Source organism: Camelus bactrianus, chromosome 3 (assembly GCF_048773025.1).
Source record: "Camelus bactrianus isolate YW-2024 breed Bactrian camel chromosome 3, ASM4877302v1, whole genome shotgun sequence".
Classification (NCBI taxonomy): domain Eukaryota; kingdom Metazoa; phylum Chordata; class Mammalia; order Artiodactyla; family Camelidae; genus Camelus; species Camelus bactrianus.
In genome coordinates, this window is record NC_133541.1 from 91,149,046 (window position 1) to 91,167,423 (window position 18,378).

At 41.2% G+C, this 18,378-nt stretch overlaps 1 protein-coding gene across 1 annotated transcript in view; it reads left to right on the forward strand.

Annotated features, from left to right (window-relative positions):
• The first annotated feature begins 536 nt into the window (after nt 1-536).
• The window catches only part of SLC27A6 (solute carrier family 27 member 6), a 51,327-nt gene continuing 33,485 nt past the window's right edge, over nt 537-18,378 (forward strand). The window contains exons 1-2 of the mRNA XM_074360605.1: nt 537-1,817; nt 11,344-11,547. Coding sequence (XP_074216706.1) covers nt 1,283-1,817; nt 11,344-11,547 — 739 coding nt within the window. The 5' untranslated portion in view covers nt 537-1,282. The remainder of the gene's footprint in view (nt 1,818-11,343; nt 11,548-18,378) is intronic.

Consider the following 18,378-nt stretch of genomic DNA (forward strand, 5'->3'; position numbering starts at 1 on the left):
CCCACATCAATCAATATTAGAAAATTTTGTTAAAAGTACTGTCAAGGCACCCTAAGGATAGAATTTCAGTATAAATATCAACACCAACCTATTAACATTTTCAAAAATACTTTTTGTGGAACAACAAGCCAACTTTGTGATGTTTTATGAACAAACAGTTCAAATATTCCTTTATCTGTTTCAAATCAAGAATACATTTTGTTGCGTGCCTCCGCGCTCGTCGCCCCCACCCCGCTCTACCCTTGGCAGTCTGGCTTTTTTTTTTTTTTTTCTTTGATTCTTCCCCTCGCCTCCAGCCTCTCGTTTAGTTCCCTTTAGTGATTAGTGATTGAATGAGTGAAGTCTCCGGCCCAGGTCCAGCAGCCCGGCTGCCTCGACCCCACGCCACGCAGCCTCCCCCCGGGCCCGGGGGCGCGGCGCACTTGCCGAGGCGCTCGCCGAGGGAGGAGCCGGGGCGCGGGGCGGGGGGTTGCCGAGCGGCTCAGGCAGCCGCGGTCCGCGCAGAGCTTGGCCCCGAGCCGGGGGGGGGGGGGGGGGGGGGGCAGGCGGGAGGCGGACGGGACCGCCGCCGCGGAGCAGAGGAGAGATACACCAGCCCAAGGACAGCCCGAGGGGAGCCGCGGCCGGCGTGGGAGGCGGCCGTTCCAGAGTGCGCGGCCGTCACCTGGGAGCAGCGCCGGGACCCGACGCGCCGGAGGGGTGCCCCTGAGCGCGGGGCTGGCGGGCAGGCGGAGCCGGGATCCCACGAGACCCGGGGACACCCTGCACGGAGGCGTGGCCCCGAGACCCTGCGCCGCATCGCGCGGATCTAGACCGTAAGCCTCCACATTGTTCAGCCGTCGCCACCCCAGCTTCTGGTTCGAATTTAACCTGCAGGCACCGGAAAGACTACCCTGAGAAGGAGAGCATCTGCCCCTGAAGGTGGTAGGTTTTGCTTTTACAGGCACTGAGGACTGACCCAGCCTGCCTGGAGAGGACTGGCAAAAGTCTCAGAGCCCGGCAGGGAGCGGGCTGCCGTCGGGGCGCGGAGGTCAGGGCGCTGGGCGGGGCTCGAAGGTACCCAGACCCCTGTGAGCATCTGCACTGATTTCTTGAGCTGTCTGCTCATCCACCAGGTGTCCCAGGCCTTATCCCCAGCCCTCGTTGGGGCGAGTTTTTCTGTGCAAGTTTCTGATTCTGTTTTGCGAGATTCCCTTCTCCCTCCTGGAAAGTCTGGCAAAGAACTTCAGGTGCCAGACCTGAGCGCTAAAGACACACGATCTCCGCAGAGAGGTGCGCCTGGATGAGGACAATGGCCGGGCTGGGATCTGAGCTTCCTTCCGGCCCCGTGGCCCCCATGCTCCTGTCATGGCTAACAGGACTAGGGGCTGGAGTGATCGTCCTGGGCTTCTTGCAGAAAATCCTGTACCCTTACTTCTGGGACGACTTCTGGTACCTGCTGAAAGTGGTCCGCTGTGGGTTACGGATGGAGATGTACAGACTGAAGGGGGAGCTAGTCACTGTCCTGGATAAGTTCCTGATCCACGCCAAGAAGCAGCCCCACAAACCTTTCATCATCTACGAGGGAGACGTCTACACCTATCAGGACGTGGACAGAAGCAGTAACAGAGTGGCGCACGTCTTCCTGAACCATTCCACGCTGAAAAAGGGGGATATCGTGGCTCTGCTGATGAGCAATGAGCCCGACTTCATTCACGTGTGGTTCGGCCTGGCCAAGCTGGGCTGCGTGGTGGCCTTCCTCAATTCCAACGTTTGCTCAATCTCCCTCCTGCACTGCATCCTCAGTTGTGAGCCCAAGGCCCTCGTGGTGGGTGCAGGTAGAGTATGGGGTGTGGTCGGCCTGTGCAGAATGACAGCGCTGCCTCCTAACCCTACTCCTCATTTTTTTATTAGAACTGATTCACAGCTAATACTCTGGGTGTGTGATGAAGTGTGCATATTTAGAGTACAAAACGTTTTTACAGTTCTGTGGATGGCGGTTTAACACCCCCTCTCCCACTTCAGTCACCTTGTTGTATATTGCTAATTATCGAGACTTTTCTGAAATCTCTGCTGCTTATTATTTTAGTGGGGGTGGGGTGGGCATTTTACTGTTAAAACTGATATCTTCAGTGAGTACAAGAACACAGACAGCTTGGTTAAGTTCTAAATGTTGTCAGACCTCACAAAATTATTTAATGAAGAAGAAAGTGATCCTGATTTCGTTGTGGAATACCCACCACCTCTAATAGTAACACTGTCAAGGTTGACTGCGTTTGCAGGACAAGCATGTTTGATCAGAAGTGCATGAATTCCTGTCTTCATGTCTGCTCTTACTTTGCTCTGCCTGCAAGCTAGGATTTGCCTGGCCAGGTTGGGCTCCCACTTTGCAGCCAGTGACGGGCCCTTGGCTGACTCTAGGCCTTTCTCTCCCTTCTCCCACCCCCATCTGTGCATCATTTTCTTTCTTTCAGTGAGTACTAGCCATCTGCCCCTTCCCCTTGGATTTAGGCTTCGGATACATATACTGACCATGAACTACAAAGAAAAGTCTTTGGTTGAGTGCCAAACTGATGAAGAACCTAGGAAGATGGGTTGCCTAACAAAGTGGAATAGAAGTAGGAACAATGATACATATTTGGTATAATCTAAATGGTTTCTACGTATGCCTCCTGCATGGGGGTAGGAAAGTGGAGGGTGAGGAGGATCGTGGCAAGGACCTTAGTAAAAATATTTAAGTATTTTAAGTTAATAGATATATACTGATACTTCATATAGAATTTTTAGATTCACAGGGGGAAAAAATCTACATTTATATACCAGTGAGCTCTAAAGTATAGCACTTTCCAAGTAACTTTTATTATGTGATAATTGCACATCACTTGAAAATGAGTTAGGCAATATATGGTAGAAAAGGTTAGTTATTCAAGGCTTTCACTTTTGCCTGTTCAGGTGGTCCTTCCAGCTCAATTTGTGACCTGATACAGTAGCAAAGTATTTACTCTTAAGCACTGATTTTATCTTAAATTACAGGAGTAGAGAAGCCAGATAGTCTCGCTTGTGTATTTTTTTGTTCTTTTTTCTTTTCATTCAACAGTCATATCCTCCAAGATTGAAATTGAGCTCCTCACCTCGGAGAGAGGTTAACCAGTATGACAACATATCTTTGAACTCTGGCCATCAGTAGGATAAATGAGTTACACAGAGTTTTGATAATATGGTGGAACAATATTTACCTCTTGTTCAGGGGCAAGTGACAATGTGGAAGCAAAAGGGAAAAACATCACACTTTGGATATATTCTGACATTCATTTTGCTCAATCTAACTTAGATTGTAGTTTCTGGAGCAAATTGAAACCTTAAATTGTGCTAAAAATTGGTAAAGCCATACATTTCCTTTAGAAGAGCAAACTAAGAGGGCCTTATATCCCTGAAAAGATTTCCGGAGCCATGATGTTGAGGCCAACCTGAGAAACATCCCATATCCTGCCTCTTGCGGGACTCCTCTTGAAGTGCATAGGGCTGGTTACCTCTCAAAATAGAGTTTTCAAACTTTGCTGTTGCCTAATTAGCACTGATTAATCTGCAGTTTCACTTGTGCCAGGTTTGCTTTGCTTGCCAATAACTAATTGCATTGTTTCCTTGTTCTTGTTTTTACCACCGACAGTCAGTTTTTGTATATAAAAGCCACTTCGGGACACTACAATTTTAAGCCAAAAACATTTAATTGGTTTGCTCTGAAAGTAGGTACCTGGAGAAATCAACCTTAACTCTTTCTAACAGTTCTTTCTAGCGTGCCTCCAAAATATATAAATTACATGTATTTTTCACATTTTTCTATTTCAATTAATTAATAGATTTTTTTTTGCAAGTCATGACTTATATATCACAGTCACTTTTCTCTACTTGAAGTTCTTACCCTGAAAATGATATTCTTGGCATCTTGAGTCTAATTCATGAACTATATATATGTATATAGTTAGAATATGTACACATATAATACATACGTATAGTTAGAACTTTACATTTCAGAAGTCTTAAATTCTCATCAGATATTTCTAGTAGAGATGTGCTATTAAAGCATCATATCTGAGGGAGAATGTACTGAGGTGGAAGGACCAGTCAGGTGGTTTAGATCAAGATAAGCCAGACAGTCCCGGGTTTCACCCATGATCTTTTGCTTCTTAGCTCTGTGTTTGCAGATAAGATCAACAGCTGGCCTGAGTTTCACTTTCCTTAGTTGTAAAATAGTGATAGCATCGTCTCCTTCACAGTATAATTCTGAGGACTAAATGATACAGCTTTTGTAACGTGACTAGCTGAGTGCCTGGTATGTACAAATTAAATCCTTGGTGAATTAAAATAATTGCTATTATCATTATAGAATCATCCGAGGCTTTTAATAAGGAATCTCATTTGGATTTTGCTGCTACAACCTAACTTGGGGTGTTAGCTGTTAAGAAAGACTAGTAAGCAGTCTATTTAGTATAGGACCTTGAACACTTTGCTATGTTTTAGCCAAATTTTATCGTTCAGTTTCAAACAGGTTTTACAGGTAGACCAGATGTTGTCCATGGTGGTCCACGGTGACAGGGGAAGTTTTAGTCAAGGCAGGTGTCTGATAGTTCTGTCTCAGTCAACTAGGCCACCAGGGAAATGTTATTCTTACTGTAATTGTCATTAACAAAAATATCACTGTTGCCATTTATTCAAGACTGACTCTGTAAAAGCTACCCCCAGTCATTCTAAGAGGCAGGTGCACAGCTATACTTTAGAAACCAAGAGGGAGAGAAATTTGCCTGAGGTATCTGGGGTGACACAGCTTAGGAGAGGTGCAGAGCAGACTCAAAACCTAGCCTCTGACATAAGACTCTGTTCCACTATACAGGCTAGCTCTTTCGGTTCTAGGGCTGTTAATCCCCTTTTGATTTAACTCTGAAAAAAATTTGCATTTCAGTTATATAAAAAGAGTAAACTAGTTACCAATATTAAGACATCAGGTTTTTCATAGACAGATACGTAGAAAAAAAATTAAATGTTTATGAAACTATTATTCCTTTCTCTCATAGTCTGAAGACTCAGATATACTTGCAAAGACGTTTTGTATCCTGTGGTTTGGTTTGGAAGATGTGTCAAGTGGCATCCCAAGTTTCCCCAGAAAATTCCAGCACTGACTGAAAAGTGCATAGTCTGAGATTAAACCAAGTCCTTTCCCCCCCAGCATTTGAATTGTGATATTGCTGATAGTGTCTGCGGTCAACATTATCTCTGCTTTTTATGCTTTCCTCTTTACTTGGGCCAGACAGGAAAACGTTGAGGTGTTTGTATTTAGCTTTTAAAAGTTTATGTAATTATATCCTTTGACATATTTAGCAATAATAATAATAATGTTAACAACAAAGAGTCACTTCCATTTTTACAGTGCTGCGTGAATTACCAAGTGTTTTTATACACGTTGTCTTAAATGATCCTCACCATAGCTGTGGCCTGGTTTTAAAGACAAGGGAAGCAATTGGAGTAATTGCTCAAGCTCACGCTAAGTCGTAGAAGCCTGTTGGCTCCACCTTTGTCTTTATCCTCCTTTCTGCTCCTGCTCATCCCGTCTCCATCTGTTCCCTCTCTCTCCCCTTCCCCTCCCCCACCCTGCCCCTTTTCCTTCTCTCTCTGTCATCTTCCATCTCTTCATCTACTCTGTTTCAGTGCTTTGCCCACCAAACGCCCCTGTCTCAGATGTGCTGTGGTTGTTCACAGTGACACAATGGAATGGTCAAGTTCTTGCTAATTAACATACGCACATTTGGGTGGCTCTGAGGAATAAGTCAAGAACTCCGATGGAAGCTCTTTGGACTAAGGAAGTTTGTTTTGTTTGCTGCTAAATTCTCAGAACTCAGCGCAGAGGAGATGCTCAGTAGGAGTTTATTGCCCGGGTGGGTGCGTACGTGATTGAATGACCTAATGAAAACCTAGGAGGTATCTGTGGGCATTCTGGAACTTTTTATTTACTTGCCTATTTTTGCCAATGAATTGTCCCTCTGCTGTCCACTTGGTAACTGATTTTGGCAATAGATATCTCCATGGAATTTCCTGGTATGTTATTTTATATCAATGGTGCTAAATGTTAGAATCACGACTCCTCAGAGGTACAGTGTATTTAGACTTTGCAGTGTCTAGTGTTCAAGCTAAGCATCCACAAAGTTTCAGATCTACTTGCATGTGTGTATTTTGCCCTCTCTCCCTTCTCAGTGTATCACATGTTAAGTCATTATAAGTGAATAAGTAAAAATGTATATTTATATTATCCTGAACCTTTTAACTTTAGATTTCGTGGTATTTGGGGTCTCACCAGGTTTGGAAGAGTTTTGTGTTTCTGTTCACAAGAAGTGCGAATCGTATGTCAGCTCTACAAACTTGCAGTAATGCACACAGCATTCCCCTGCTCCTTTTCACAAACTGTTGCATTCAGACTGTGCAGGGCGAATGTTCTGGTTAACAATCAAGCCATTGTAATTCTCCAAATGACTTCCAACCATGAAGGCATCTGCTTTTTAAAGTCCAAGAGGAAGAGTTAGAGAAGAAATAAAGACCTTTTAAGTTTTATGGAAAGTAATACATGTTCAGCTAGATAAGGCAGGGATCTCGTGAACTCGTATTATTTTATCCATGTGCTGGAATCCTCCTCACACGTATCTGTTTTACTGTGATATCCTCACATCTGCCTATTTTAAGTGTCAGAGAATTTCTGCAATTTTACTTGGAGGTAGTGGAATGAATGGCTGTTTTGCTTTTTTTTTCTTTCTTTCTTTTCATTTTAGACACAGCTAGGTCAGGGATTACCTCCAATCTAAGAGGAAATAATGAATTTTGATAGGAGATTTAAGCAGCTTCGTGGTTTACTAGTTGGAAAAGATAGTGTTCTAAGCAGGGGTGTCTTCTTCACTGATCATGAGTGTACTGGCCCTGGGATTCTTATGTACAGCGTCTGCTAAACATGTGTTTCCTGGGAGAGAATGATGCTTGAATACTGGCAGTAGCAGAAACAACTTAAAGAGGGATTGTGCCTGCTCAGAGAGGTGGCCAGGCTGACCGGGAGAAACACACATCTACGTAATAATTACTCTCTGGCAATAGGAGATGTGTGGGAAATAACTTTAAACGGAGTGTTCTACTTTTTATTTTCTTGCACAATGTTGCCTGTAATTGATACACTATCTGCGCCCCCAAAGATGTGGCAAGAGCTGGAAGTGGAAACATAGAAACCCATTTACAAACCTGTGCACAGACATTCAGGACACTTAGCATATTCTTCCCTGAAGGAATTTTATTCTCACATTGAAAGACTTATTATGCTCCTGTGCCCTTTCTACAGTTATTGTGATGATCAGTAAACTGATATCTGTCAAAATAGCTGGCACATTGTTCATCATAATGAGTTTCTGGCCTGATAGGAAGTATTATCTACATCATGATATGAATTGCTTTTAGGACACGGCTTACAGAAGCATCAGTTTGCTTAGAAACCATAGCCTGCCTGTGCGTTCTATGAGAACGCTTTTAAGTCATAGGATGGGAGTTATAAGCATGTGGTGAGATCTATAATTTCACTTTGGTTTCTGTGTAAACATTGCTTCGCAGCATGGGAAGCTCAAGTTAACCCTTTGCAGTTGAATTTCATAATCATTTTATTAATGCATAAAAGTTTAAATGTTTGCCAATGCATTAAGAGCTACAAGCAACCCCTTTGAAAATATTAGCTTATTTTATGTTAAATAAGATAGTTTAAAGAGTTTGTAATGCAGTGTGAATAATGTAATTCACACTAATGGTATATTAGAGAGATATATTGTGTTTTTACTCATTGATTTTATAGTCTCAGAAATGTGATGAGACATAATAATGATGGAAAAACAAGAAATTAATTTGTGCCAACAGTGCTAAAGGATTATAAGCAGAGATCATAATTTACCTGTTTTGATGCTCGCAACCCCACCTAGTGCAGTGCCTTGCGTATGTGAGAAACAATGTGTATTTCTGGTAAGAACTTACTGCTTTGAAAGAGATTCAGTCTTCTCCTATAATGTAAAGGGCATAGAATATTCACCTGTTTCATTTTCGTATGGTTACTCATTGTTAAGACCTGCATCTACAGTGGAGCCCACGGGCAGAGTGCAATTCCCTACGGCCAGTGCCTGTGGTGTGTGTGCCAGGCACAGTCAGCGAAGGGGTGGAGCAGGACAGGCATCCTTCTTTTGAGGTGCTTACAGTTCTACCGGTTGCAATGGTAGCACACGTCACTGAAGAGTAAATCTTCAAGAAACACAGCCAGATGTCCCTGAAGTATTTTAACAAATGCTATTTAGTTCTAGGACTTAATATTTAGAATTTGCTTTCAAAATTGTATTAGAACTTTTCATTTTATTATGAAAGATCGACAGTGATAAGTAAATAATGATTCTTCATCCCTTAATAGACTTTTCCAATTTTTATGTCAGTTTTCACTATCCTCACCCACATGGTCCTACCACTGTTGAAGAATTAATTTGGTTATATAAAATTCTATCTGATAATTCTAAATGTCTCAATGCAATTTTAATCTATAAAGAAAATTAAATCGTATCTCCTGATTCCTAGGAATCCACTTCCTTCCTTTTTCTTGTAAAAGTCATCACTCTGTAAATACTGTTTCTTTAGGCTCTACAATTTCAACAAAATTTGGGGCCACAGTTAATCATATTGTAGTTTTTTTTTGCACTTATTTTGCCAATTTAGACACACATATTATTAAGAACGTATAAAGTTTGTGCTGTTGATTTACAATTCCAGTTGAGAGATTTGAAATTATGGTAATGAACTGGGTCAATTCAGAGACTTGTACTTACACATTCAAAATGCCACAGAGAATCATTTAAAGAAAATCCAGTACCAAAAATTAAAAGAAAATACAAAGTTTAGATTATTTGCTTCTCCTGCTTTTTCATTTTTTTTGTGACTTGTCCTTTCCCCAACATTCCTTGTGATTTTTCACTTCTCTTTCTTACCAAAGCAGTCTGTAGACAGCAGCATGCTACGTATGCTGGAATTTTACAGTTTTTTCCCCCAGATTTCTTAAAGAAATAAAAATTGGTAAGTGTCAGGTCCCGATTTGCCTCCCACCAACTCTGACACATCAAGTCTTTATTATTTACCATGGTTCCTTAGTTTTCTTTTGGGTTTTATTTGTGAATTGGCCAGTCCCATTTGAGGTCTTTCTTTTGCTCCTTCTTTGTGTTCAATCTGGGCTACAGATTTTGAGGAAGTAAATCATGAGTTTTCCTCAAATGTTTTGTATTATAGTAGACCTCAGTAGAGGCTGACAGATGGCTTTTTGAAATAACCGAACACTGATATGCATTTCCAGGAAAATGTTTAATGCAGCACCCTGAATTCATCTTCAGAGTGGATTATACTTGGTGGTTATTTTAAAATTTTTCTTTAAAAATTATAAAAAAATGTAATCGTTTAGATGGAAAGGTCCATACTTACATGTACTTTACCATTCTGACCAGGGTATATTTTACATTTAATAACTTTTTATAGTGGATTTCTTTTTTAAGGTCATGGATAGATTTTAGAGCTAATTAGGCTTGAGTCAGACTAACAGGTCTACTGCCCACCAACTTGTGCCCTTGGTGGAATTGGTTTCCTAGGGCTGCGGTCATAAAGGTGCCTAAAACAGCAGAAATCCATCCCCTCACATATCTGGGGGCTAAAAGTGCAACATAAAAGTGTCTGCAGGGTCATGCTGCCTCTGAAGGGTCTAAGAATCTTCCCAGCCTCTTCCTAGCTTCCGGTGGTTGCTGGTAATCTTTGGCATCCCTGACATTAATGCCAAAGGCCAGCTGGGCATTATTGCTTAATGTCCCCATGGATGTTAATATAGATTTTAAGATAAATAATATAGCACTCAGAAATTGCTTATATCTTAGAAAAGTATGATGTCTTATAGGAATATGAGAGTAAAATTTGAGCACTTGTGTGGAATGTGAAAGTAGAACTTCACTGTTAAAGGTACATGTTCAGGAAGGGAGTGTTACATTTTAAAAGAATTTAAAGAATAGGGGGAGGGCATTGCTCAGTGGTAGAGTGCATGCTTAGCGTGCACGAGGTCCTTGGTTCAATCCCCGGTACCTCCATTAAAAAAGATAATGAAATAAACCTAATTACCCCCCCCCAAAAAAAGAGAATTTAAAGAATATACAAAAGCCTCCAAGAATGATGATGCTCTCCTTTTTTGTATCCCATTGGACGCCAGGTATCTTAACATTTAATATTTCCTCCTCAAGAACTCCTGCCCACCTCCCGTCTCCCTCCTTCTCTACCACTGCTCTCCTCCTGGACGGATGGCATTGTCTCCTACATTAAAGATCAATTTCAGAAGGTCTAGGTCAGTCTCCCAGAGAAACTCAACACAGCCTCGTCTCCACAGTTGCTTTTTTGTTATCTGTACAGTAGATGCTTCCTGAGAGATGTGTCCCTTTTCCCTTCTCAAGGCTGAATTTCGGCCCAGACGTTTGATCTTGTGAGAACCCCTAAGCTCTTCAGGCCTGAAGACACCGGTGTTTGCAGTTTTTCTAATCCTCTGCCTTCCTTCTGCTTGACATTGGTTCAGGCCAGGCCCTGGATCCCACTGCTCCTGACGCCACTTCTGCCTTCATCCGCCCCCTCCCACCTGCCATCGTCACACTGTACTGTGCGCTGTGAATCCTCCTGCCTTTTCTGGAAGGGGTTCTTTTTCCCCTTTTGCTTTCAAAGACTTTTACCTTTAAGTATTCTAATCCAGAGAAAAGAGCATCTCTCAATCTGCTCATTTAACTTTTCACTCTGAAATGATCTCTAAGCCATAATATAATGATCTTGTGACTCCAGCACAGTCAGGGGATTTTCCTGTATTACTGCATTCTAGTAGAACCAAACAGGGACAGACACGTGGCTGATTAGAATAATGAGCTACTGAGTTGTATTTCAAAGAAAATGTTTAGTGCAGTGTCCTGAAGTTTAAATTTAAAGCAAAGTATAAAAATAGGATTTTATTTTAAAAAAGAATTATATTTAATGATTGGGAAACAAAATCCAATCTGGGTAATGGAATCTCCAAATTTCAGTTTGAACTGGGCTATTTGCATTGATTAAATCACGTAGTAACTAGCTTTCCCTTTCAGTTGGTCATGTTGAAACAGAATCATAATATGGCTGTGATGTTATTTATCAGCATGAAAAGTGAGCGTTGTATTAACAATTTATCCCTATTTCAACATGCAAAAGAACGCACAAGGTGGATGGTTTGAGATTTACGTCTTATTTACTTATTCCTAATCCTTTGTTTTTCAGATTTGCTTGGAGCTATAGAAGAAATCCTTCCGAGCCTCCCAGAAGGTGTCAGCATTTGGGGAATGAAAGATTCTGTGCCACAAGGAGTAATTTCACTCAAAGAAAAACTGAGCACAGCATCTGACAGTCAGGTGCCCCGCGATTACTATGTAGCCTCAAGCCTCAAGGCTACTTATCTTTATATCTTTACTTCTGGAACAACAGGTAAGATCCATTTGTTTTTGGAACTTAAAAAGAATGCAGTGTATTTGCAAAGGAATAGTTTTGGGCAAATCTCTGCTGTGTGTAGTTGTTACTGAGCAAAGAGCTCATGTGCCCGCCGGACCCTGACCAAACCCTGACAGTGGGAATTCGCAGCAAAGTAGGGATTTATTGCGGGGCGCTGAGTGTCAGATCCACTCCAACTGGGTCTTTGAGTTAAGGGCTTCTTGAAGGGGAAGAACAAAGAAGCTGGAGTGACTCCTCATTGTCTTGTAACATTTCTGTGACAGTTTTAGGAGTCAGGATATCTCTGGTTTATGAATCTTTGGCCAGGAGGCCCATGGCTTGGGGGTCTGTGAGCTCATCTTGCCCTGGAGAAACAACCTGAGTTCGCACATTAACAGTGATGCCTATAATAGCAATTTTAGTGCATTACCGATGTTATCGGCAATAGCAATTTTAGTCATCTGACTCTGGTCAGTTAGCCCAGAACTGAGGTCAGAGGGGACAAGAAGGAGAATAAAGTTTTGGATAGAGAGATTGATCATAAGCTTGGCAAGAGAGCTTGCTTTTAAGGGGGCTCGGTTTCATAGTCACCAAACATCTGAGAAAGCAGGCATCCAAGACGACCTGCAGTTCTTAGATCTTTGAGCTCTGAAACTTGGATGGAAAAGGTAATTGCTTTAACGTTAACTTGGCAAGTCACCATATTCACTTGGCCACTGTCTCATGTGGAAAGATTTTCTTCCAGTTTGGTAGTACAAGTGGCCCTGGAATGTCTGAAGATGACCCAGCCCAGTTGCACAGAGTGTGAAATTTGGCCAGCTTCTTTGGCAAGATCTTTGCTAGCTTCCCTTAGATGCCTGATGCATAAAATGAAGATTAGTGTAAATAGTTTCTACTTATCCTGCTGGATTAAAAAATCCATTAGTTTACTTTAAAACAGTTTTCTATATTCTTGTATAAAACGTTAAATCCTAAACACGACCCAAGGATTGCTGCAATTGAAGCATCTGTAGCTGGCTCTCCTGGTTTTCCTTAGGTTGACTGGAACCTGTGAGAAACAAGAAATCTTGAAGGCGTTGCAGGTTTGGAGGAGCATATACAATAGAATCAAGTAACTAAACTTTCCTTTTTTAGGTAAACAGCCACAACCACACACACACGCACATACACACGCAGAAAAAGAAACTACCAGAGAATTCAAAAGGAATGTTAAACTTAATTGATCCTTAGGAAAAGTTGGATGGTATTTATGGCAGGGTGAATTTTGTAATTAATTTGACGATGACTGGGAGTTTGAGTTAGACATATTAAAAGTATTGTTACTGATTTTAATGCACAGGTAGTATTGTAAGCAAAAAAACTATGATTTAAGTAATGTTTTCTGTTTTTCTTTTTCTTTCATTGTTCCTATTTGAAGCCTAACAATGATCTCTTTTAGACCAGAGAGTGTTTTTTTTTAAACTCTATTTAGAACATCTTTGATAAATGAACTGAAAAATGCTAGTATGTATCAAGTTGTCAGCATAAATTCAGTCTGACTTCGAACAGTAAAATTTTGGAAATTATATGCTATGAAAACTTCCAACATTAGGTACTTGACCAGTTTGCCTTTACAGTGTTTTCTTGTGAAAATAGAAAGTAACTCCGGTCTTCAGAACAATCTTCATCACAGCCCCCTCCCCACCCCAAAGAGAATGGAGGGGAGCGGACTATTAACAGGTTTTGTTCTCAAAGATTAAAACCAGAGTGTTTGATACATTTGTACAACAGGCTGAAAGCAAAAGCACTGTTATTTTTTGTTTGATATTTATTTGTGTTAAAGTTATACAGCACAGAGATGAAAAATTCTGATAGTTTTAGAAATTTTAGAGAAAAGTACCCTGTATTTCTCCATCCCTAAACCAATTACATTCAGTATTTTTAGATCTTTGTATAATCACCTCCATATATCCAAACAGCATGAGTACTTTACTGGATACTTAATAGGTACCTGCTAAGAAGTGTGTACTGATTTGCTACAATGGAAGATGAGGATTTTATCTTCTTTCATTACCACTCTCTCCCTCCACTCATTTCTCTCTGGTGCAGACACTTTCTCTCCCAGCATCACCCTAATGTTGTTTTATCATAAATTTTGTCTTGATTAATATCAGTATCATAACTTAGTAAATAATATTGCTATCTGAGCTCTATAGTATAACAAAATTATATTTATTTCCTGTCAGGTAAAACTCTCCCCAACCTGGAATTAATGATTTGTTTTTGTTTATTTGCTGGCTTGCTTAGTTTTCTGTACATCTGTAACTGGCTCATACCCATCCCTTTTACAAAACAGTAACTCACTTTTAGATATTGCAAAGTGAGTCTGTATTTTGCCAAGCCCGTGTTCTTGGGCACCTCTTTCCCAGGGCTGTCCTCCCTACATTTTCAGCTGTGACGTGTTGCTCTTTTATCGTCCTGGGTTCACTCCTCACCCTCACCCTGAGAATCCCCTTCAACTCTTTTCTGTTTTTGTGATTCCCCTGATTCCTAGTTCTAAATTCATTTCCTTGGTTTGCTTTTCATTTTATCACTGCACTGACTTTAGTAGCTGTTTGATAAAGAGAACTTAGCAGGTTAAGTTTTAAGTCCTCACGTGTCTGAAAATGTCTTTTTCCCCCTTTCCCTTTGTTTGTGTAGAATTGTAGATTAGAAATGATAATTTATGCAGGGATTTGAAGGTATTGCTTTTTTATCTTCTGTCTTCTAGTATATATAGTGAGAAGTCTTTTTCTTTCTGATTTCTTCTCCTTTACATGCAACCTGGTGTTGTCTGTCTGTCTGTCTGTCTTTCTTTCTTTCTTTCTTTCTTTCTTTCTTTCTTTCTTTCTTTCTTTCTTTCTTTCTTTCTTTCTTTCTTTCTTTCTTTCTTTCTTTCTTTCTTTCTCTTTCCCTCTCTTTCTTTCTTTCTTTTCTTTCTTTTCTTTCGACTTTTAGAATCGTTTATGAGCCTTCAGCAGTCTGTAACATCGTGACGACTTGTGCTGGAACGGGTCTGTTTTATCCATTTCGCTGGGACACTTGTAGGTCTTTTCAGTCTAGAAACCCATGTCTTGCAATTCTAGGTACTTGAAAAAAATTTTTAAATGTCTACGTACCCTTCTCTTTTCTTCTTTATTTCTGTTCTTTCTGGCCATTCCCTTCTTCCATCATGTTTATTTGTTTGTCCGTTCTTTCATCTTTGGAACTCTGACTTTTTAAAGATTGGCCCTCTTGGACGGAGTTATTAATTTAATCATCTTTTCTGTCTTATTTTCTTCTCTTGATTTACTTTTTGAGAGATTTACCTTTTAGCCCTTGTGTTGTCTGAATATTCCTCATTTTATAGCATGTTATTTTTGTATTATTGATGCTTCATTGTCTCATATCTCTCAGAATATTAATGATAATAGTTTTTGAAAGTTTCTCCTCTCGATCTTGTCTCTATTTTCTCTAACATCCTTTTATCTTTTGTTTTATGTTGGTCTCTGTTCTTTGTCCTATAGGACTTCCTCAAATATCTGGTGACCTTTGGCTGTTCCTATTTAAAGTGCAGACACGAAAACACACACACATGTGCAAACAAACCAGATCCTAACTAGAAGCTCTGTGTAAATGAGTGGGATTGTGGGCCAGTTGGTTTCATTGTCCAGAACGTTTTGTTGGGAGATTCCTGATTGTCAGTGTCTTTCCATTTTCACTTCTGGCCTCTGTAGACTTCTCAGACAAGTCAAGTGTTAAAGGGAGCTGGAGGAGGATGCAGACTTTCTCTTATTCCCTATTTGTTCAACTTCTCTTCTTCCTGGTGTTTCTAGAGGCTCATCTTTTGCAGACAATGAATATCAAATCTTTTATTAGTGTGAAGGAAGCAATCTGGGGCTGTAATTTTGTTTTATTTTTTGCATTTTAAAATATCAAAAGCATTTAGAATTGACATTCTTCCAAATTTGGTTTGTGAATGACCTTATACATGGAAAGTTATACAAATATCTCCTTTTAGCTTAAAGTTCTGAGCAACACGGGGTCTTGTAGAGAGCAGAGCAGAGCAACATACAGAATTGGGCATACAGTAGATGTCATGCTTTAGAAATACAAAGCCATCAAAGAATGTAACAGAATCACATTTGCTACCGACTACGGTCCTTGGACTCTTTAATCAATAGAAATTGATTAAATGCTAATCAATAGAAATTATTAAGAGGCTAGCCCAGGAAGTCAGGCGGGGCTTTATTGGGACTTGCAGGAGGGAGTGAAAACAAGAAACAGGTGCCCTTGGCTCCCCAGGAAGGGCAGGCTGGTTCCTTGGTGAGGGTAAGGTAGGGGCGAAAGGGATCAGTAGGTCTGCCAGGTGGGAGGGGTGGCTTCGGTGGTCACACCACCTTGGTGGTGCTGTGTGCAGGGATCATGTGCAGTACCCAGTTCCTGGCACCTCAGAAATGGCAGTTGATTTGTGGCCTTTGTGTATCTTATTGTTTATAATTGTTCCAACTGTGCATGCATGCAGTTATTTTTTTAGTCCCCTATAGTTTCTTTATATTCTGTTGCTTGAGGAGATGTATGTCCAGGTGCAAGCACTCCAGTAGAGGGTCTCACCTCCCAGGTCCTGGCCTATCTCACATTGAGCCTTGTTAAAATTTAATTGATTTTTTAAAATAAAAAGCATCTCTCCCTTTCTCTCTCTCTAATACAAGCTGATATCTTGCAGCTCAAAAGTGAGAGCTGAATTAAGTAATTGTAATTATAATAAACATGAAAATTTATATTAGTATTTCACCTACTATCATAAGAATCACTTGATTCTTACACAGGAAAATTCTATGATGTCGATAATGAAGAAGGTGTTGGTGCAAGTTAGGACATGGAATAAAGACGTGAGACTCTGAGAAGATAAATGATAGGAGTAGAGTCTACTCATAGGTCCTTTCACACATGTTCTAAGGGAGCTCTTCGGATAATAGCGAAACTTTCCTAATCATTTTTGCAACCACCAAGTTCTGTTTGCCCAGGGCCACCAAAATATTATAGCCCTAGACCCAGGACCAAACTTAGAGTGTCTCTGAGCAGGAAACATACTGCGATGAGTTTTTGTACCATTCCTGTGTCTTTGACATCAGAGATGCTGTGATCTCTTGATGAACAAGGGCTACACGGAGTCCCTTATCTATGACCCTGATGTAATTGCTTCTTAAGCAGAACTCCCATTTAGTTCCCTGTTTCTAGCTCCAGATTTATATTATACTCCCTGAGGTACCTGGTAATCAAAGTCTTGAGCCTCCCTGGGGTCCAGTGGAGGAAAATCAGCTTTTCTTCAAGGCTTCACCCCAGGCCTCATCTTCCTGGGTCTGCTGTCAGTCACCACAGTCATCTGTCTGCCTTTCTAAAATTTTGTTGCTACCACCTCCAGTTCCACTCTTTTTCCCTTGTGGGTCTCTGTGTGTGTTCAGTCTGCCAACTTCTAGTCCTGCTGTTGCTCGGTGAACTTGGTTAGGTCCGACAGAATCACTGGGAAAGGTTGTTTAAGCCAAGGCAGAGCAGCCATGCACTCATCTACTCCTGTAAGCCGTGGGAGGAGGAAAAACAGGTAACTGCCTGCCACGCCGTGCCTGGGGCCAGCTGCTATCACCATTTAAATCTCTAGTTCCTCTTGTCTGTCCTTCTCCTTGGCTTTATAGAGTCTTTCCTTTTTCCAAAATTATCCCAGAATTCCCCCAAATTATTTATCTGGCCTCTAAATTGGTTTTCTCCTGATACCGTTTCTCCCTCTGTCTTTCTCCTGATCCTCAGTTCACTAGGCTCAGCCCCACTCCCACCTTCAGGCTTGGATTTCATCCAGGTGGTCTCCTCACAGCTGGGATGGGGGAGGAGCTTTGATGCCGGGGATTCCTAGAAGGAAGGGCAAAGGACTTTAGAGACCGCATAAGATAGCGTTTCTCAAAGCGTGTTCCACGGTGTATCCCTTCCCATCCTCAAGGAAGTGAAATAAAAATTGAAGAGGGCCTTCATGACCAACCACAGAAGTTTGAGAAGCCCCTTTAAAACAAATAGTCACGTTTCTGTACTGCTGGGCTTCTCCGAGTCTTTAATATGTTAACGTGCTTCCTAACTCTTTTAGGAAGGGACTCTAAAATGCAGTTTTAACAAGCTTCATTCATTCTGCTGGTTCTTTCCTTCGGAACCTTTAAACTCCCTGAACCTTTGATCACTTTCATTTGTTGGAAAGTCTCATATGTGCTGTCTCCTTCATCAAAAAAGTCTAACTGAGTACCTTGAATGGTTTATAATAAATTAATGGGATCATTATTCACGTAAAGCTAACCAAATTAGGAAGGAAAGTATGGCTGATTAGGTTACTAAAGTGCTTTGCAGGAATGGCCTAAGCATAAGGGTGGGAAATAACTAGATAAAGTGTCCTCCTTTTTGTGGACACGCCTGTATTTGAAAAGTTACTATTTTTAACACTGAGTGGCCATGAGATCAGGAACAGTGTGGAAAGTGGAGAATATGGTGACTGAAGAGCAATAGAGGGGAACCTCTTGGAAGCCAAAAAAGCATAAATACTTGATTCTCTGAATGAGGAAGAGAAAGGTGCTGGGATGCTAGTCTCACTCAAAATCTTTGAACTTGGTTAGGTCCGACAGAATCACTGGGAAAGGTTGTTTAAGCCAAGGCAGAGCAGCCATGCTGCTCTGAGAATCAGGGATGCTAGTCTCACTCAAAATCTTTATCCATGGCTTTGATGAGAAATTTTGGAGAGCTTCTCTACGCCTGTGGAAGGCAGTGAACTCTTCCAGGTTCTGAGATGCCAAGCTA